General features: G+C 41.1%; 2 protein-coding genes across 2 annotated transcripts in view; one reads left to right on the forward strand and one right to left on the reverse strand.

Moving 5' to 3' along the window:
* col16a1 (collagen, type XVI, alpha 1) overlaps window positions 1-12,674 on the forward strand; it is a 41,914-nt gene extending 29,240 nt beyond the window's left edge. The window contains exons 42-70 of the mRNA XM_086014379.1: window positions 643-696; window positions 2,787-2,837; window positions 2,926-3,045; window positions 3,161-3,193; window positions 3,272-3,343; window positions 3,420-3,464; window positions 3,560-3,604; window positions 4,527-4,577; window positions 4,654-4,710; window positions 4,835-4,888; window positions 4,968-5,012; window positions 5,113-5,166; window positions 5,290-5,325; window positions 5,411-5,473; window positions 5,551-5,622; window positions 5,713-5,766; window positions 5,898-5,942; window positions 7,969-8,013; window positions 8,252-8,305; window positions 8,399-8,452; window positions 8,540-8,590; window positions 8,741-8,830; window positions 8,930-8,965; window positions 9,047-9,091; window positions 9,844-10,041; window positions 10,141-10,204; window positions 10,582-10,758; window positions 10,842-10,919; window positions 11,439-12,674. Coding sequence (XP_085870505.1) covers window positions 643-696; window positions 2,787-2,837; window positions 2,926-3,045; window positions 3,161-3,193; window positions 3,272-3,343; window positions 3,420-3,464; window positions 3,560-3,604; window positions 4,527-4,577; window positions 4,654-4,710; window positions 4,835-4,888; window positions 4,968-5,012; window positions 5,113-5,166; window positions 5,290-5,325; window positions 5,411-5,473; window positions 5,551-5,622; window positions 5,713-5,766; window positions 5,898-5,942; window positions 7,969-8,013; window positions 8,252-8,305; window positions 8,399-8,452; window positions 8,540-8,590; window positions 8,741-8,830; window positions 8,930-8,965; window positions 9,047-9,091; window positions 9,844-10,041; window positions 10,141-10,204; window positions 10,582-10,758; window positions 10,842-10,919; window positions 11,439-11,632 — 2,037 coding nt within the window. The 3' untranslated portion in view covers window positions 11,633-12,674. The remainder of the gene's footprint in view (window positions 1-642; window positions 697-2,786; window positions 2,838-2,925; window positions 3,046-3,160; window positions 3,194-3,271; window positions 3,344-3,419; window positions 3,465-3,559; window positions 3,605-4,526; window positions 4,578-4,653; window positions 4,711-4,834; window positions 4,889-4,967; window positions 5,013-5,112; window positions 5,167-5,289; window positions 5,326-5,410; window positions 5,474-5,550; window positions 5,623-5,712; window positions 5,767-5,897; window positions 5,943-7,968; window positions 8,014-8,251; window positions 8,306-8,398; window positions 8,453-8,539; window positions 8,591-8,740; window positions 8,831-8,929; window positions 8,966-9,046; window positions 9,092-9,843; window positions 10,042-10,140; window positions 10,205-10,581; window positions 10,759-10,841; window positions 10,920-11,438) is intronic.
* Window positions 12,675-12,898: 224 nt separating this feature from the next.
* The window catches only part of col9a2 (procollagen, type IX, alpha 2), a 13,921-nt gene continuing 6,297 nt past the window's right edge, over window positions 12,899-20,522 (reverse strand). The window contains exons 10-32 of the mRNA XM_086014377.1: window positions 19,809-19,859; window positions 19,671-19,727; window positions 19,344-19,397; window positions 18,582-18,635; window positions 18,405-18,458; window positions 17,910-17,963; window positions 17,774-17,827; window positions 17,613-17,666; window positions 17,482-17,535; window positions 17,341-17,394; window positions 16,658-16,702; window positions 16,513-16,566; window positions 16,377-16,430; window positions 16,251-16,304; window positions 16,108-16,179; window positions 15,812-15,847; window positions 15,653-15,697; window positions 15,338-15,370; window positions 15,057-15,203; window positions 14,892-14,946; window positions 14,609-14,797; window positions 14,449-14,526; window positions 12,899-14,053 (exon numbers count right to left, since the gene is read on the reverse strand). Of these exons, the coding sequence (XP_085870503.1) occupies window positions 13,848-14,053; window positions 14,449-14,526; window positions 14,609-14,797; window positions 14,892-14,946; window positions 15,057-15,203; window positions 15,338-15,370; window positions 15,653-15,697; window positions 15,812-15,847; window positions 16,108-16,179; window positions 16,251-16,304; window positions 16,377-16,430; window positions 16,513-16,566; window positions 16,658-16,702; window positions 17,341-17,394; window positions 17,482-17,535; window positions 17,613-17,666; window positions 17,774-17,827; window positions 17,910-17,963; window positions 18,405-18,458; window positions 18,582-18,635; window positions 19,344-19,397; window positions 19,671-19,727; window positions 19,809-19,859 (1,608 nt within the window). The 3' untranslated portion in view covers window positions 12,899-13,847. The remainder of the gene's footprint in view (window positions 14,054-14,448; window positions 14,527-14,608; window positions 14,798-14,891; window positions 14,947-15,056; window positions 15,204-15,337; window positions 15,371-15,652; window positions 15,698-15,811; window positions 15,848-16,107; window positions 16,180-16,250; window positions 16,305-16,376; window positions 16,431-16,512; window positions 16,567-16,657; window positions 16,703-17,340; window positions 17,395-17,481; window positions 17,536-17,612; window positions 17,667-17,773; window positions 17,828-17,909; window positions 17,964-18,404; window positions 18,459-18,581; window positions 18,636-19,343; window positions 19,398-19,670; window positions 19,728-19,808; window positions 19,860-20,522) is intronic.

Consider the following 20,522-nt stretch of genomic DNA (forward strand, 5'->3'; position numbering starts at 1 on the left):
AGCTTGCTTGGTTGGGGTCCTTAAATGAGGATTTGTCATGCTTAGAAAATTGATGGTTCATAAAATGCATGCTGGAATTACTTCAGTAAATTGTAGGTATGCAACCCAAGTAATCAGGATTAAACTATAAAAATGCACTAATGCCTCATGCTTTACTGCACATGACCGCAACTGAGCCAACTTTGGGGAATGTCAGTCAAGACATGAACTGTTATTTGAAGGTCTTCTGCTGGATAGCAGCAAGTGCATTGTTTGATTCATTTCGAAAATGCCTTCAAATAAAGTGTTACTGTGGTCTGTGCTCCAAGAGTCAAAGGTTTAAAGAAAAACAGTGGGGACGGGAGAGGAATGAAAGCGCACTCTTCCGAAACTAGTGTTTTGTTTTGTTTTGTTTTACCCCAGAAACAATTGTGAAATTGAAACTCCCTTGTGATTCAAATTATGTTTTCTTTTTTGGTTAAATGGGATTATTTAAATATTAATGTAAGTGGGCTGTGTAAAGACACCAAACCCATGCGAGAAGGAACAGGTTTAATGGTTTTTGATCCTCACCCTTTGACTCTACCTTGACCTCTGGTGGAGATGGGAGTGGTTATCCCTTGATTGGCAACAAATCAGTTCAACCTCAGTTCCTTCTTTCAGGGTATCCCTGGAAACGACGGGATACCAGGAAAGCCGGGTTTGCCTGGATACGTTGTAAGTAAATTTAGAGAGAAAATGAGTTGAGGAGGAATTCTTGTACTTTTTCTCCAAGTAACACCCAAGAACAGTTATCACACGACTGTATCTATACAAGAGAAGACCCAGTCACGATATGCATAACCCCATGATATGTATGCTTATTGTGTGAATGCTGGTAGCAATCACACACGTTATTCTACCTTTGTGTGAATGCTTTCAGCATTCACGTTATTCTTCCTTTATTTTTTTATGTTATCTTTTTTCATATTTCGCCATCTTTTGGCATTCAACTACTGCTACAGTTCTCAATCGATTCAAACCATTACAACTTTGACATATTCAAAAAATTCATAGCTTACAGGCTATTACATTTTTCATTCCAAACCTTTACAATTTTTCAACAATTCAACCCCCCCCCCAAAAAAAAAAAAAAAATCCATCCGTTAGTCTTTTCGAATGAGACATTAAACATTTCACTTCCATTCTAAAAGTTCAGCTCATTCAATTAATGTTTGGGTTAATTTTCAACATTCTCACAATTCCCACATAGCAAAAAAAAAATCACATTTGTCACCAGGATATTGCACATTTTGCATCAACGAAATTCCCCACTCATAGGTGGGTATGGGATCAGGTTAGGGTTTTCTTATTCTGCCATTTTTCATGCTTCAACACCTTCTACATTTCTTGACCGATTCAAACCATTACAACTTCAATATGTTTAAAGCTCATGCCTTCTGGACACTTTTCTTATTTGGAAAAAGTCAAACGTTTCCCATGATTCTACACTTTACAGCCACAAAATCCACATTCATTTCCAATGAGATGTTCAACATTCATGATCCAATTTCCCTACTTTCTGACTGATTCAAAAAATTACAACTTGGAACTCTTCAGCTAATCCTTACTACAATTCATTTTTTTAAATTTCAAAAATAAAAGCCAACATTTTGATTTCATTTTGGTTTTTTTTTCTTTTCCCTCTAATTTTCAGACTTTTTTGACTATTTTGACCATCCTGCTTTGGCCGCAGGGAACACAGTGTAAACGTAGCCTAAGCAATATTTTCGGCAGGGTTATTAATTAGTGTGATAAACATGATGTGTCACTAAATCACATACCATTTATACATGGGAAACTGGGAATCCACTGTAGGTTTAGATTTTAGAAATTGTGTTTGATGTTTTGATAAACAGTATTTAACTATTAATCATTTACATTCTGTATTTTTTAAGAAAGTCTGTGTTCCCTTAGACCTTTACCAAATTAAACTCTCACTACCAGTTAAGGGACTCCCCTTAACCCTACTATTAACACAAATTGCTTGCATATTATGTTTAAGCTCTGTCATTAATTTTGAATATTTATGCATACTAGCTGATTGTCATATAAAAATTCTGATTTCAGTGTGTGCATCAGAGAACAGAAAAAGGTCAGACATTAAAACCAATGTTGCACAGAAAAGGTCTGAAAGGTTGAAAAGGTCGGTTTGACCTTCAAGTTGGTGAATACATCACAACATTTGTGCCAGTGCTTTCAAAAGTATTTACAGCTGTAATACACCTCTGAGTGATCAACATTTTTCTTGGATTTATTAGGTTTATTAATATATTACAGGTACATTCTAGTTAAAGAATAGTGTCTCTTTCGGTATTCGTATGTATGCCATTTTTTTTTGGTATTTAAGAAGCTACCAGAGCCTGGCTACAATGTCAAGTCACAATCAATTTTGAACTCATTTGAAAGGCCAGGACAAACTTTGCACAAACTGTATTTTGTTGTTTTCCAATAAAGGTGCCTTTTTTTGCCTGTGATTTTTTTTTTTTTTTTTTTTTTTTTTTTAAGTAAAAAGTAAATTTATAACAAAACCCCTTTTGGTGATATCTATATCTTATATCTATTTATCTTACACCTTTATTTATCTTACACCTATACGAAAATGCAGTAAAATTGATTCATTTTAGTTATGTCAACCCATTTTTCACTCCACAGTCAATGTACCAAAAAGTGAATGAATGTCATACGACAGTATACTCATAAGTTGCTGTGGTCTTTTATGCAATTAAGTTCTAAAATGAAAACTCATTGAAAGTAAATTCTTGCAGAGGCCTGACTTGCAGCTGCTGCCTCAAGATGCTTCTGACGAAGAAAGTGACGTGAGTTAATTTTGTTTCCGCTTGTGGTAATGCTGAGAAATTATTTTGTACATTTCATGTTTTAAAAATGATTTATGACAAAATGCAGAAAGCCTGTGTTGGGGACTGCTCCCAAGGGATGCCCGGGGTGCCAGGTACGGCTGGCGCCAAAGGAGAAAAGGGAGACCAGGGCAAGCCTGGTGTAACCCCCTTGGATAACTGTGATAGCGTAAGAAAAATAACATTTTATGTTATCCATCAAAGTATGAACACATAGTTATTTTGGCATGCATTATTGATGGGTAAACAATAATCTATTGCACATATTTTTCGTCTGCTTGCAGTGTCTGGAGAAACTACAGGCAACAGACCCAAGGGTCAGACTATTGACACAAACACAGTGAAATTGTGTGTAGGTTTATAATAATTAATTCATTATTTCTTCCGCATTGTAGGATCCCTGCACCTGTACAGGATCACCTGGAATTCCAGGAGTGCCTGGGTCACAGGGAATACGTGGGGAGCCTGTGAGCGTGCATTCGATAGCCAACTGTGTGTGCTTCTTTTACATTAGGAAACATTCTTTCTTTATCTCTACTACAGGGTATGCCAGGAGACAGAGGTCACGCTGGACTTCCCGGAAGCATGGTGAAGATTTAGCACAGTACAGCTTTGACTCATAGAAAGTGTATTTTTGTTCATCATATGTATGTATTTATTTGCTTCTGGCCATTTGTTCACAGGGGCCTCCAGGCTTCCCAGGTCCTCAAGGCCCATCTGGCTCACCTGTAAGTTTCGTTCACACCGATAATTTTCATTTTTATCAGACTTGTATTTAACTTCCTTTAGGGACAGTCTATTTGGGTCATTCATTTGACATTACCTACATCAGTTGGATACTCTTAAAACGATCATAGATTATCATAGTCAAAATGTGCATGTGTGTGTGTGTGTGTGTGTGTGTGTGTGTGTGTGTGTGTGCCATCCCTTAAAAATGAAGCACTCCTTGATTATGACATAAGCCCGTCTGCCTTTCAATAAAAGTCACTTGAGATGAAGGACTGATTCTGTTGTTGTTTCTTCCTGAGGAGGGTGGGACTCACTCATCACCTCATGCAGATGTATAGTCTAGGTAACTTTGAGAGGCTCGATGATAGATGACAGATATGTGGTGTAGTAGCACTTTGCAGCAGGTGCTAGCTCCTCCAGTATGTGTTGTGTGTGGTCGACACTGTTTGTGCATCAAGAGGAAAAGCATTCCTGAATATATTAGTCATCATCGTTGCTGTAGAGATTGCGACAATGGCCAGCTGCCAATTAGCATTTCTCATTGACAATCATTTAGTAATCACGAATTTAGAACCATCGGTAATCAGGTTGTGATGAAGACAATTACAACGGTTATTGCGTTTTCCTTTAGTTGTAACTACCATAATTAAAAAGTTAAATCAACTTACAATTTAAAACTACTCAGAGTATGTTTCAAGTAGCGGAAAGGAGTTTCAGCAACTGATTTGTTCAGAACAAACCTAGCACACTATGTTCCACCTCAGGCAATCATAGCACACAGCCAAAAGCGGATATATAATACAATCAACCCTGAAATTAAACATATATAGCTACCTGCGTCCTGTTTTTGAAATTGATTTCCCTTGTCCTTGCGTCTCCCTTTTACAAATGTACACATATCCTTTCCCCATGCATCCTCAGGGTCAGCAAGGTGAGCAAGGGTCAGCTGGCGTAGCTGGAATGAAGGGTGAACAGGAAAGTATCTGCCTTACAATGTCTTCAAATGATATCGTGTAGAAATGAAATCATTGTTTCATGATCTTTACCTCAGGGCCCTACAGGGACACCAGGCTATCCTGGATCCATGGGGTCTCCTGGACTGCCGGTAAGCTATTTCTTCAGAACATATGACACTGACAGTGATCTGACTGCTTGGAAGGATACAAATTGTAGGTGGTGACTGCTGCTATGTGACCCGGAATTGATTGACTGCTCTCTGTTTTTCTCAGGGACTGAAGGGTGAACGCGGGAGCCCAGGGACGAGTGGTGAGAAAGGAGAATCGGTACAGAACAACAATGATATTGTTCTAATATATGTACACAAGTCGTTTTGTGAGTGTTTCACATTACCCTCTGCTGTAGGGTCCTTCTGGTCTCCCCGGGTACCAAGGACAGGCGGGCGCACCGGTCAGTGTTTCATTATGCATTCTCTTTAGAAATTGCCTCTGTTTAGCATTCAATATTTTATCGAAAAACGCATCAGAATGAATCACTTCTTTGTTTTTAGGGAGGTAAAGGAGACACAGGACCAGCAGGACCTGTTGGACCAAAGGGTGATCAGGTAAGTGTGACCAACATGCAGTATACAACTATATATATATATATATATATATATATATATATATAACGTAATTCAAACTTTCTTCCTAAAAAGTGTGATATTTATTTTCTGTTATCTTTGAAGGGCTTTCAAGGACAACCCGGATTTCCCGGAACGCCAGTAAGATTTTATGCTTTGCCTCTTCACTATACATGAACTCTTTATTAATTTCTGTGTAACTATTAAATGATTCATGTATATTCAGGGCCCACCTGGCCTTGCTGGCAAAAGTGGAAGGGAAGGACCCCCGGGACTCAAGGGTGAAAAGGTGAGCATATATTGTATACATTTAATTATGTATTATACGAAGATATGAATTGATTTTGTACTTGTTCTTTTTCACAGGGCAATGATGGTGGCCAAGGTTCTCAAGGACCAACTGGACCCCCAGGCTCATCAGGCTCCCCAGGACTGATGGTAGAAACAATATTAATAACTTAACATGTTTTAGATTTCAGGCATTTTATTTCATTGTGAGATCTCAGCTGCTTGTGTTCGCAATCAAAGGGTCCTCCTGGTATTGAGGGAGTTGATGGAAAAGATGGAAAACCGGGGCTACGGGTAAGTAACATGCAGACTTTATAGATGCGGTATAAGTGGGAAAAAAAATCCTGTTTCCTATTTGCAGCTGTTCTTGGGAGACTTTCTTTTTTTGTTGACATTTGTTGTCTGACTGTTTATTTTCCTGCCAGGGAGAGTTGGGCCCACCAGGACCAGCCGGCCCACGTGGGATGCCAGTGAGTAGCACCTTCAGACTCCTGCATTATTGAATAAGGCCGCAACATTATCTGTATATCAAAAGCCTTGTTATTCTTAAATAGATCATATTATTTCAAGTATTATTGTTTAATTGTAGCCAAGACTCAAATGTTTTTTGAATACTGGATCAAAAGTCAGGTTTATCCTAATTAATGCAAATGCGAAAGAAGTAATATTAGGATGGCTTGGTTAAAAAAATTGCAAAGATTGCAGCAAACACTTAGGCATGCAAACATATTAGTAATAATAATTCAGTGGTGATGGAAATAATGCACAAGTTAATTTGATAAGTAATAAAGAATGCTGAATATAGAACTCCAAAGAATATAAACTGTATGCCAGTAAAATGAAAAAAAAAACAAACTTGATTGGATATGCGCAGCTCACATTGTTCAATTTCCTGCTTGCTAAAAGCAAATGAAGCATGTTGAGTTGTTGTGTACTAAATGCAAATAAGAGCGGTCTGATGATTAGCGCAATGTTTACAATTAGCGTAGAGTGGCACGCGTTCTAATTCTCGTTCGACTGAAAAGTTGTTCACAGGTATGTGTAACTTGCTGGTTTTGTTAAGCTTAAGAGAATTATAAGTTATAACATGCATACATTTTTGGTACATTAATTACCAGTAAATATTTTTTTTCAAGCAAGCCCTCCCTAAACCTTGTTATAGACTTCATTGTCAGACATGAAACGTTTCAGTTCTTCAGTTTTTGGTTTGCATTCACAAGTTTTCTCTCAAAATAAGCCAATCTTGTTTGTGCCATTGCCAATGTTTTATCACCAAATATTTCCCAAACTAATGAGATTTCCATCAGACTCAGCTGCAAGGTATTGTGTTTTATTAGCACTTGAAAGCGAGCAAACACAATTGAGATGATCATCATGTGGACCATTATCTGCCAAGCATACAGTATGCATGTTAATAGTTGGATTGCATGACCATTACAGGGATACTAACATAAGTGCTTCTGGCAATTTGAGATTAGCCTAACTCATTTTACCATATTTTTTTTGTGTGCAATACAATAAAGTTTATTGTCTTTAGCCTCTGCCTCCGCATCTGTAGACGGTATCGTTGTTGATGCCTAACATGTTTTTCAAAAATCAACCAATCTTATACTTGATTTAAATTTCCAGAGATTTTTGTTCAATATAATTCTGTCAGGCTGTTACGACCCCTCCTCAGATGGCAAAGAGGCGGGGTCTAATATAGGTGTGCGAGTTGGAAGGGGTAGCCTAAATTAAAACGCGCTCTAACAAGTCTGGCCATATGAATACAACAAAATGGAGTGATCACCCCCCCGAATCCCTACTGCCCTAGTACACAGACGAAAGGACTAAAATGCACTGATTAATGAATCATAGATGTTGTGGCAAAAATCAATTGATAGAGTGGCTACACAAAAATGATAAACAAAAGTTATGGCTAATATGGTGCACTAAACAAAAGACAGCAGTACCAAACACAAAAAACAAGGACAGACTACATCACCCGCAGCCACCAAGTCCTATTTAACTAATTTCTAAAATGTGCCTACACGCCAACAATTTAACACACGCAGAACTGTTGAGCAACACGCTTGTCGGTCATACTGGTGCTTACAGTACGCAATGTAAGGAGACACCTCTAAATATAACATGGTGCACTTCCACAACACTGTGCACTACAACCACAACAGTAAGATGACCCAGCGGTATTAATTAAAGTATAATCAATACTTATTTGACAACATTAATCAAATGTATTATTGTCTTTGCAAAGGCATTTTTTTTTCCATGCAACTCCTGTATTGGATCTATTTTCCTCCCGACTAATTTGAAATTGCTTTGCTAAAACACTGTAGGTGGTGCCACTGTTGATGTGACCTCATTTGAACCTTGCAGATGTATTTAGAATATATAATCTTACATTGTCAGCTCTCATCTGGCTGTTATTTAGATGCCACAAATGTGTGACTTTTTTTAATGCTGTAGTAACTGTATCTTCGATGACATCTCTCTTAGGGATTCAAAGGGAAAAGTGGCCATACTGGATTTCCAGGACAGAAGGTTGGTCGATAATGTATTACATTCTTTTTTTTTAATTATAATTATATATATATATATATATATATATATATATATATATATATATATATATATATATATATATATATATATATATATATATATATATAATATTATAAAGTAAATATCTGATTACAAAATAGTGAAATTACTTAATCTGTGCCCATGTTGCTGTATCAAACTCATGCTTGCACTTTTTATTGCCCTCTCGTACCTCCAGGGAGAAACTGGACCTTCAGGTCCACCTGGAGCACCAGGTAGACCAGGACATGAGGTGAGCATTTCTTTCTTTTTGAAAGAGAAAATCGATTCTATGCAGACAAAGCCTCATATTAACGAGTGTGATCTCAATCTGTAACCTTTCCAGGGTGATCCCGGAACACCAGGGGCTCAGGGACGACCGGGACCATCTGGTCACATTGTAGGTTCTTTTCTATTTTTGACTCCTTTTTTTAAATTCCAAATTTATGCGGACGCTGCTATTATATTGTTTGATTTTATGCAACAGGGTTCACCAGGTCCAGCTGGACCCCCAGGACCTCCCGGGCCATCAGGATTGGTGAGGTTCTTTGAAAGTTGTTATCATGATGACCTGGATGACTCAATTCACTGCATTTGTTGTTAGTTTGGGAGCGGGCGAGTAAAAGGACATGTAGCAAAATATAGCAGAAATACTACAGGAATTAGTATGCTGTCTGGCTTCATGCAGGGTATAAAGGGAGATAAAGGTCAGAATGGAGAGAGAGGTCTCCCGGGAATGCCTGGAACCCCAGGTCCTCCTGGTCACCCAGGATTAATGGTCAGTTATGTTCAACATCCCACAACGTACTTGTCGAAATCCACGTACACCCAAATACGGCATATAACATTTCCCCCCGCTTTGTTTCTCGCTCTTTAGGGAGAGCCAGGAAATGATGGTTCTGTTGGTAAAGATGTGAGTAATGACCAGAGTTGAGCTTCTTATGTCCAGTTCCACTAGTGTCTATTTCATCTGTTTTTTTTTTTTTCTTTTCAGGGCTTGGCCGGCCTTCCTGGTGAGAACGGGAAGCCAGGTCAAAAGGTAAGCGCCATCTCAGCAAGTGCTGTCCGTCACATTTCAAAAAGCAGGATGATGCTCTTTTTTTTTGTTTCGTTTTTACTACTTTTAGTTATACTGGAACTCAGGCCAATGTATTGCACTGCTGAACATGCGTTCGTTCTCTCAGCATTTCTGCCACCCATGCTCAGTACTTTTAACTTTGAGATCCTCCTACCAAAATCATCTTCAGTCCTGACCTCAGTTTACCCTTCTTCACAGTGGCAGTGGGCCACCTATGTCCAACAATCTCTTCTTAGACATGGGATTCCAGTCTGTGTGTACAGTGATATAGCTATTCTCTGCTTCTGGGATAATGCTATTAAGCATGAGAGGAGATGCTAGATGAGGCTATTTGTCACGCTGACAGGACGCCATTGTCAGGGTTTTAGCTGTACAGAGGAGGAAGACAAGAACGGACTCCTCAATTCTTCTCCACACTCTCTATTTAAAGAGACGCTTGTCTTCCTGTGACACGCAAACATTGGTTGTCCATTATGGGCTGCTTTGTCCTCGATAAATCACTATCACTAATGTGGCAAGTCTAGTTTTCACTGTTTTTATGCAATCAGAGTGAAGGGTGGTACTGAGAGGAAATGGATGTAGTTGTAGCCATTTCTTTGAAATGACATCCAAAGAGTTTGTGTTCACTCACTTAGTAAAGGTTTTTTGAGCTGTTCCTACATATACGGGAGTGGAGAACATTAGATGAACACATTTATATTCATCTCTCTCAGGGTGAGCCTGGGGCCACTGGGGAAAGAGGCTCTCCAGGGGAGAGAGGAAGACCAGGGCCCCCTGGTGGAGGCTTGGGATATCACTCAAAGGATGCACAGCCAATGGTTGGCCCAGTTGGACCCAGAGGGGAGAGGGGAAACCCTGGCTCAGCTGGCCCCCCTGGACTACCTGGAACTCCAGGCTCACCAGGAAATGATGTGAGTTAAAGTTCCATCACACCTGCTTCACTTACACTCTCATTATTAGAAGATTTCCAAATTGTTTGAACCATTTGACCGAGGCTGTCCATTTCACAGGCTGTTGTCAATCACGATGAAATCAAGAACTTCATCCGCCAGCAGGTCATCAAGATATTTGATGGTGAGGAAAGACAAACAACCCCGGAGACTTTACCATTTATACAATAGTAGTTGTGACAAGGGATTTACGAGTGACCCGACTTTGGACTTCATCGAAATCTGAGCTGCTCTGCGTCTCTTGGATGATTTTTTTTTAGCTTTGACTTACGAGCAAAAATTATAGATATGAGCTAGAACCTGTTTAATGCCTCTAAAGGTAGAGTTTACTTTTAAACTAAAAATAAACAAACTGAATTACACGTTGTGTATTTCAATCAACTACACAAATCAACAAGAAAGGTTTTAGATGCACGCCAACTTTTATTGAACCCAGTTTCTCCTTTGGCGATGAATATTTATTGTTCATGTGAAATCATTTAATGCATCTCATCTCCCCAGAGAGAATGGCCTACTACATGTCTCGTATGCAGATGCCTGTAGAAATGGTGTCATCTCCTGGTCGGCCCGGGCCCCCAGGGAAAGACGGCATTCCCGGTAATCCCGGGGCACCGGGGGCACCTGGCATCCCAGGGCAGATCGGTCGACTAGGTCGGCCCGGACCCCAAGGCCCAGCTGGTGAGACGAGCAACCGACACCCATCTTAAATGTCATTGGTCATTTAAAAGTTTCATGTGTATTAAATAATTCATTCTTATTAGGACCAAGGGGACCAGTGGGTGCAAAAGGAGATAAGGGTGTAGGTGAAATGGGAGATGCAGGACCGCCAGGAGCACCAGGTGATGTACAGAACTGGTCCTCATACTGTATGTTTTCGAAGTCATGGAGAAATTCTTACTATTTGTTGTTGGCACTCAAATCTGCAACAATAGTGCGCTAGCTCCTCACAGAAGGGAATGGAAAAAAGCCCCCGACACTTAAGTATGTTTATGCTGCAAATGTTTTAAGAGTTTGATTTATCACTGATTAGAAATTGTGAACGTGATTATGCTCGTCATCATTCTCAAACACTTATAATTACCATCATAATTAAGTCAGGAATCAACATCTGGACTACTTCACAACTTTGCAGAGCATTGGTCCCAGTTACAAGTAGCCATTTGTAAATCTCATGTTTGGGTTGTCTGTTGCAATTTCCAGCCTGTCAGATTTTTTTTTTTACAACATGCATTCAGTGCTAAGTGAAACAGACCTTCTAGGGAACATAAATTGCATTTTATATTGTTTAATTGATCCAGAATCTGATCATCTAGAATCAGCTTTATTGACCATATTTGTGTAAATGGATATCATTGCAGGTATCCCAGGTTCCCCAGGCTACGGTAAAATGGGAACCCCAGGTCCCGTTGGCCAACAAGGAGTTCCTGGAATCCCAGGTCCACCTGGACCGGCTGGTTCAAAGGGGAACGATGGCCGGTGTAACCCGTCAGACTGCATGAGCCGTCAAGTAGAATATAGCCCTAAGGGCCCATCTGTCAAGGGCCCCTGGTAAATGAGTGGAGGGCAAGGAGCAGAGAGGTAGGGCAATGAAAGCGGACAGAAACCTGGTAACTTTGACCACAATATGGCAACTTCCTTTTGTTTTTGAACAGCCCCCGCGCTTTTTTGTTTGTGCAGTGCTCTGAAAAAATCAGCATCCTTCGTCCGCTACTTGGCCAAGACATGAGCAGTTAATTTTTATTGCATAATTCTTTCCCTATAAATTCCGCTTCCCGTATCATGCTTTGTTCTTTTGCCTTCCCATCGCCATGTTTCATTCCTGAAAACAAACCGCAGGGAGGTGAAAAGAGATCGTTTTTTTTTTCCCCCAATTTCCTTTATCAAGTTTAGAAAGCTGCAACATGTACTGTAGCACTTTGCTTGCACTTCTTATATCATTGTTTTCCTCTGCTCTCAAAATAACAGTGCCTCCCATACCTTTACAACGGCTTCAGTGCTTGTGGTGTTAGCTGTAGTTTAATTGGGTTTGTAAGAGAATGGATGCATATACACCCTTTTTGAGGGGTTTACTGTTTTTGTAAATATTTGTATTTATATATAGCAGCTTTTTATACATTTTGAAACATTTGAAGAGCTACATATTAACCATAGCCATGAAAATATTGTGTACCAATCATGCATAAAGCATGTCAAACTATTTCAAGTGAAGAACTGAATTCATGATTCAAAAGTACGCTCACATTTTTAACATTCAAGCAACATTTTGCAGATATGGCCGTCTAGGATATTTGCAGCCATTCATCTTAAATTGAAGTAAATAGCTTTAAATTCACAACCTATCAAAATGCTGCCTGGGGGGCATTATTAGGCTTTAATATACCACTCATTGTTAACAGTAGCCAAACCTTGAAAAACAGAACTGTGGTCATACTTTCTCTCAGAAACAGAATTAAACTCTGTTTTAAATGGCTGTACAATGTCATTCTATACATTCTTGCTGTGTATATGTTGTTTAAAAGACATTGCTGTGCAACTCATGTTTCTTCTAAAGGTTGTTTTATAAATCATTTGAGAGAGAAAAAAATCCAAAGCAATGGTTGTTGTTTTCATTGCAGTATATTTGTGCAATTGGTATGTCCCATGTGTATAAATTACAGTATATACAGTATGTATGTGCACACTCATATTGAAATTTGCCAAACGAGTGTTGACAAATTACCAACTGCAGCTTGTATTCACAAAAAAAAAAAAAAAAAAAGACTGAATTGATACGATAATTGGGGAACAGGATTTTTACATAATAATAAAGAACATAGAATTTTATAAAAGGTTCATTTTTATTGGTTTGGGTTGACTTGAACAGCCAGAAAAAAAAAAAAAAAAGATTTTGCATTTGATTATGTTAAGAACAATAAATAACTTCTCTTATCATTGAACTGCTGACACCCTATTGAAGGTTGACAGTTGTACAGGAAGCACATTCGGACTCAAAATGAGAATTATTTCGGAAATGTTATTAATCTCTGGATTCTTAGTCGGTGCATATCTTAACCCATTCCTTTTTCGCTACATAATAATCAACACACATTTACAAAGATTTACAGCACTGCATTGTGGGAGATGGGGGTGCCCGTTGGGATATGCCGTTGCCTGGCAACAAGAGGAAGAGATAAAGTAGTCGTTAGTTTCTAAAATGAGACTTGGGCAGAAAGCGGGTAATGGAGAATGGATAGAAGGGGGGACACTGGGGGTGGGTGAATGAGGGATTTCACTCAAGCTTACAATTGGCAATAATATCTGTAACAAAGGTATTGTACTGAGAGTACATTTCAGATTTATTAGTCCTTTGCACAATTTTTCTTTATTTTCAACGCATTTGCTGGCCGCAATTTTCGCATGCGAGGCAGGATGTTTTAACTAACTAATCACAATAGATTGCATATATAAACCCGTGGCGCAAATGTACTTTCTACTGCGCTGTCGGGTCCTCTCGTCTCATGGAGATGCGCATGATCCGAAATACTAGTGAAGAATTCAGAGGAATGTGGGTGGCTGCGACCTGGTGTTGTCAATGTGATGTAAGGGATTAAGAAGAGAGAACGTCCCATCGGGTTGTCTGTCTCAAAAAAGGGAGGGGGGGGGTTGTACATCCAGTCAATGTACCTTCTCCCCACCCTACCCCTTGCTCATGATGTTCAAGTGAGAAGAGTGGTCTCTGTCCTTCTCTCCCTCCCCATTGTCATGAACTGGTGAATGGAGACCTAACCCTAAATGTTAGGTCCTTTGATAGTTCCCGCCTCCTGTAGTCTCGGAGAGGTGTATGCCGACGCGGCCAGACACATCGCGGCCTCGCAGAAGCCAGGGAGGCCTGGTGGACCCGCCTTACCGGGACGACCGGCCTCACCAGCTGCTCCCGGAGGGCCTCTCTCACCTGGCCTGCCATCTCGAGCCACACCATCAACACCGGGAGGACCTGAGAAGGCAAAAATCAAGCTTTGATAGTTTACCAGATTGTTCATGGGCACTTGGGTTGGCATGATAGCTAATTGGCTATTTTCCTCAAACTACATTTGGATTTTTGATTACACCGGCACTGTATGTATGCATAGTTACATTGTGTGAGTGTGTTTGCCACAGTTTAAATTAGATTCTGCTGTTGAAATCCTATTACATTATCACTCAAGAGCATCTGTTCAATGACTGAAGTTAATGATGCTTTTAAAATGTCTTTAAGTAGGCTCTCCTGTGGCGAGCAGCCCCCCAGAAAAAAAAAAAAGAAAAAAAGATCAGTGTAACAGTTTCATGTTCACAGTAAAGCCTAAAGTTATACAGTAACACCACCATTTCAGGTGACCTCAACTCGCTTGCCTTGAATTCCTGGGGGTCCTGGTGGTCCTTGATGGGGTTTACCAAGATCTCCTCTGTCACCCTTAGCCCCTCTCTTTCCTGACAATGACAAGAAAATAGATTTGAATGTTCCCCGTGAAATAACAAAAATCAATTATCAGGACGTTCTAATCTTTTCTACCTTTAAGACCCGTGTTTCCAATTTGCCCAGGAGCTCCAATCATGCCAGGAATGCCCCTAGAACCAGGTATACCATGTGTTCCCTGGGGACCAGGTGGTCCCGGAGGTCCAGGAGGACCTGGGGGTCCCATTACACCAGCACCGCCAAGCACAGCCCTTTTGGCACTGACAGCCACTGCTGCTAGCCTCTCTGTGTTTCACCAAAAACACCATGATTTTGTTTATTTATGTTGGTCAATTATGGTTAAGGTCATCATTTCAATGGCAAATCTCAGGATGCCCACCTTGCAACATCTTCAGCACTACTTCGATAATATGCTGGTCGGATGGATCACGTCCCTGAGGAGAAGAAGACCCAAATGTGTCTTGACTTCCCAAACATTAGCAACTTTTTCCCAGCATGCATCACAAGTGTTGGGTTGAGGTGAAGAAAAGAGAACTTAACTCACTGGCGAACCCTGAATGCCGGGCATGCCAGGCACGCCTCGCACTCCATTCAGTCCTCTGGGACCAGGCAGTCCAGCAGGTCCCTGGTCACCTGGTTTACCAGGGTCTCCAGTCGGACCATTGTGTCCGAGGTCGCCCCTCACTCCTTGCTGCATGAAGACCACCAACATTTAGTGAATTGATGCCAGACAAGTGCAACAAGTGACACAACAAGGAGCAATGATAGTGTGGTAAGTGTGAACTTTAATTCATATTCGAAAAATATTTACGGCACAAAGCTCACCTGTCCTTTAGGTCCAGGTTCTCCAGACAAACCCTGCCAAAGCAAAAGGAAGCATTTATGTCAAAAAAGGTTCCACACTGTTAAGCACCAATCCAACAATGAATGAACATCTTTAAAAGTCAAATATTTTTTTGCCACTACTATTTCTATTCTTCCAAACTTTGGCAGAGTTGTAGCAATTGATGTTATTATCTCGGCTACCGTAAGACATGCCTGACTTTTTTTTCATCAAACTCCTACAAGTGTTATTTCTGAATGTTTATCCGTCTTTTCAGCTTTAAGCATTGTTCAATTGAGCTCTAATTGTTTTCTTACCTTTTCACCTTTCTCGCCACCCAAACCCTCAACACCTGGGTCACCCTTTAATCAAAGGAGTGTGAGGGAACGTTAGACCATACCAAATATTTCTACATGATAGTAAGCATAATATTATATTTTCTGAGATTTAAACAGGCAGGCAAAACTGCTACTCACAATGTCTCCCTTTGGCCCACCTTTCCCTTGGAATCCCTGAAACAAGAGATGTTTCGAGATTTGAATTCATGTATTCTTAAATGTAAGTATTGATTCAAGCAAGCATCACTGCAGATACAGTAAGACAAGGTAAGAAGACGAGACCTGATCGCCAAGGCAAGGACAACAAGGATGGATGTGAAGGTGATTAATAGTCTTGCCTCATGTTGTGATTTACTCTGGATATCATTAATTTACTCACGGATAAACACTGCCCCCTAACGGACATATGGTGATACAGACATTTCACAGCACACCTTGTCTCCTTTGGTTCCACTCAGACCCTGAGCACCTGGAACACCCATTGGTCCCCTCTCTCCTTTGCTTCCCTGTCAATCATGTAGAATAAATTAACAGTGACCATTTAAAACATGTAACGCAAAGCCAGCGTGCAACTTACAGACTTCCCGACTATTCCTTGAGGGCCCACTGCTCCACGCTGACCTCTGTCTCCCTGTAGTTGCGGATAAAGGTGAGTTTCTTGACAGGTGTCTGCATTGTGAACAGAATAAACTGGGATATTTACCTTGGGACCAGGAACTCCTGCCATACCAGCCTCACCAGGAACACCAGGCTCACCCTAGCAATAAGTCATGTGAAGTGTACAACATAAGACCACCATTGTCATACATTAAAAAAGGATGTTTTGTCTTGTGTGTTACCAGAGGTCCAGATGAACCAGGCAAGCCAGCTTGACCCCTGGGTCCAGGCTCGCCCTAACAATAGACAGAAAATGAAATGTTGAACATGTGAAATGAACCAGGCATGTCAAATTGGAATCTTTGATTTCATAAAAAAAAGGCTTACTTTAGCTCCAGGGCCACCTTTGGCACCTGGACTACCGGGCAATCCCTATAGACAGAATGAGAAAATTCAACATCATATCAGTCATAGGTTAACCAATGTCAGAGCCGTGCTCTTGAAACACTGAGTTAATGCAACTGCTTGACAGGTGTGACTATCATCATGTCAGTGAAATAAATAATTCCCCTAATAAACTTTTGCATTACCATAAACCTTCAAGTAGGTTCCTTGCGGTGATTCTGTATATTCCCGTGCATCTTATTCTGACATGCATCACGGCATTACATTACGGCATTTGCTGCAGTGTCACAGCAATGACCACACGGCAAAGCTTGCATCCCATGCTCCATTACCCCCGAGCCAGAACGGCACGCACACAAATGTGAATAGCTACTGGTTTTATTGTGATAAATCACTGTGCCACGCGAGGGAGAAGGCTATCTCGGGGTAGTTTCGATTCTCCAACAACTCAGGTCATTGGGTCACTGTTACCCTGGAGGAGAGCCCGGAAAACAAAATAGCAAAATATACAAACTGCCTCCTGCTAGTACCCCCTGCTTGTGTTCTGCCCTTGTTGATTTGGGGAGGAAACGCTGCTACAATCGCCTACGTGGTTTGCATGACAACGGACGTTTGCAGACAATATCATTTGTGTGTGCCTTTATGATTTTGCATGACTCACTCACCGCTGTTCCCTGAGGCCCAGGGGGACCTGGCACCCCAGCCTGGCCGGGCCCACCCTGCCGAAAGATGAAAATGAGAACAGATTTTTTTTTCACCCTGAACCATAAGGCTTCCCATCATGATAACAGCAGGCCGGCCCTTACTTTGATTCCAGGAATGCCAGGTGTGCCATCTTTTCCATCAATGCCGGGCAGGCCCTGAAAATGCAGACAGTAGACTTCAATTGACACGGTCTGACATTGTTCAAACTGAGGCAGGTGCAAAAACAACTCACATTGTCGCCTTTTTTGCCAACCGCACCCTGTGGGCCCTGGATGCCACGGCTGCCCTGCGGGAGAAAACCAAATGAATGTTAATGTATTCAAATCGCACATCAGGACCACTTTTTTTTTTTAACTAAAATATTCACTGAAAAATATTGGGAAAGTCATTTACTTTATCTCCCTTGTCTCCTGCCTCTCCGGGTGAGCCCTGAGGTCCCTCCTCACCCTGAAAGTGAAACGGAATACCTGAAATGAGTGCATCTTCTTTTTCTATGTCAACAGAAACCTGCGCTTGTGTGGGTTCTTACTGGAGGTCCGGGAATCCCTACAGGTCCGTTGATGCCCTTGTAACCACGAGGTCCCTAAGGAAAAAACATTAAAAGCGCTATTTAATCGCTTGAGATCATGGTCGCCTACTCTTCGTTGTGATGAAGGGGCAATTAGTGCCTAGCTCAATCCACTAATGGGAGTTACAAAGAAAGCGAGGGGCCATTTTGGCTTTTGCACTAACTTGGCTAACACTGCTAATGTTAACTGTAAGACAGATTGCTACAGAGGATCATTAACTACATATGGAGACACTGCGGACCCAGATAACCCCAACTCATTAGAGGATGCGAGAGATATGCAGTGGCATCATTTCCATATGTCCCCATTGCTGGTAATGGATGATGTTTGCATAGTAGGGGCAGGTCCTACTGTGCCTACTTGGAACTCATCTAAAAATGAGAACAGCCTTGCCTTGAAAGATAAAGTAGACAATAAAGTTATGTGAACATGAGGGAAGAAGTTTTATTTCTCACCGCTTCTCCTTTGGGACCCATCATTCCTGGATAACCTCTCACACCCATTGGACCCTTTAAAAAAAAAAAAGTAATAGAGACATTGACCCTCTAGCCGGAACAAAGCCAGCCGCCACTCGAACAAATCACTTTAGTCAGAATAACTGAGTACATGGCGCAAAATTATTGTTGTCATACCGAAGGTCCTGGGATGCCTTGCTCTCCAGAGAGGCCAACTTCTCCTTTGATTCCCTGGAGAATGAGAGGATAGATTGAATTGTTTTTCTTCAGTGCTCATAGAAGAACAGGATCTAGTCTTAAGTAAAAAAAAAAAAAAAAAAGTACTTAAGGATTGCTGTTGTAATAGTAAGTCACCATAAATTCTAACTGGCTAGTAGTAATCAAAAAGACACATACAGGCATCAGGAACTCACCCAAATTAACTCAATGTAGCTTTTGAAACTCATCAAAGTTATTGCCTAAAACAGTTCAAATGTAGATGCTCTCTGTGATATCTGTGATACATGGCCAATGGCCCCGACTGAAGAATGTCATCTAAGACAAGCCCTTTTTCTGGAATGTTACCTAGCTTCATTAACAAGTTCATCTATTTGTTGCCAGCAGACCTCCTGTGAGGCAATCTCACATTGTAATTCCTTGGGTGTGACTTGCTTCTCCCCAAGTTTCCGCAGTGTGCTCATTAGATCTGCTTAATACAGCGAGGTGAGGTGAGCAAATGAACCCTGACTAACTCATCCCTCGATTCGAGTACCTGGCCCCTCACCACCCTTTTATCCCGCTCACCCTTATGCTGACTGCATTGCCGGGTCCGACTACCACAGCCAGATTAGTGCCAATCATGTGCCTCGGGGGGCTTCATTAGAACTAATCCTTGCCTCTGCTGGTTCTGAATGGTCGGTAAGACTGTGCAATATGAACATGAGAGACTGCGTAGCTTGCCTGTTTTCCAATACTGCCGGATTCTCCAAGAGCACCGGGTCGTCCTTTGTGGCCCTAAAGAGCAACCACAGTCATCAGTCAGTATAATGTCATGAGGATCCAATCAAGGGTGTGAATATGACAAATGTCTTTTTTTTTTTCTGCTGTTGTTGAAGTCCACTTGCACTGGAGCAAAGTGGGTGCAGTGACAAAAGTTATCCAGCATATGAGGTTGCACCTACAGGACTTCAATGTTTCATTCCCTCCTTTAATGTCAGACTGGCATGTTTAGGATGTTTTGGCCATGATAGAGTCCTGAAACCTGAAACAGCGAAGCAGCACACTCACTTTGACTCCCTGAAGTCCCTGTGGGCCCTTAGGTCCTGCTGGACAGTTAAGAGGACACTGTTGCAGAGAGAGGGACATTTGTAAATTCTACTGGGTAAAGACATGATCCACAATACATTTTGAGCTTCTGGGTTTTACCTGGAAGTCGGCACTTCCTTCTTCTCCACCAATGAACTTCCCCGGTGGGCCCTAGATAGATAAGAGGTAAACAGACAAATGGACAATGTGAGTCACCTGGTTCGTTGGCAAAAGTTGCTCTTGCAAACTGAGAAGTCTATACATCTACTTGTTCCTCCATATTTACTTTTCTTTGTTTATAGATTGCGTTAGGAGTTAAAACATCTCGACAGAGGCGTATGTATTTCTCCTACAGTCAGAAGAGACAGCCCACAGATCGAATGGAACGTGGGTGTTTGGAGGATGGGGTATTTACCCTAAGATAGCACTAAAACTAAACAAATACACTCCCCTGAGCCGTAAACATCACTCTCATTGAAGACACCCCCTCCAGATGCATGCGGGAGAGTGCATCTATCCCTGGAAAATATACTTGAAAGCCTCCTACTCCAAACTGTTGGTATTTCCGTGCTTTCTCTGCAGGGACACGTGCAAGATTCATGGCGTTCTGCCTGTATGGTGCATTTTAACATGGCCGTGATTCTAAACTAAACACAGCATGACTTGAATTTAGAGAGGCAATGTGTATGTTGAATTTATTACTTTTTAAAAATCATGACAAAGTGGAGAATGACTTGCCACTTGATGCGTCACCGTATCGTATACCGTATACGTACACCAGAAACGCGGTGACCTTATCTTTCCAGAGTTACAATGCTGTTTCACTGGGTACCT

Source organism: Filicampus tigris, chromosome 18 (genome assembly GCF_054856515.1).
Source record: "Filicampus tigris isolate MCC_2025a chromosome 18, RoL_Ftig_1.0, whole genome shotgun sequence".
Lineage (NCBI taxonomy): Eukaryota > Metazoa > Chordata > Actinopteri > Syngnathiformes > Syngnathidae > Filicampus > Filicampus tigris.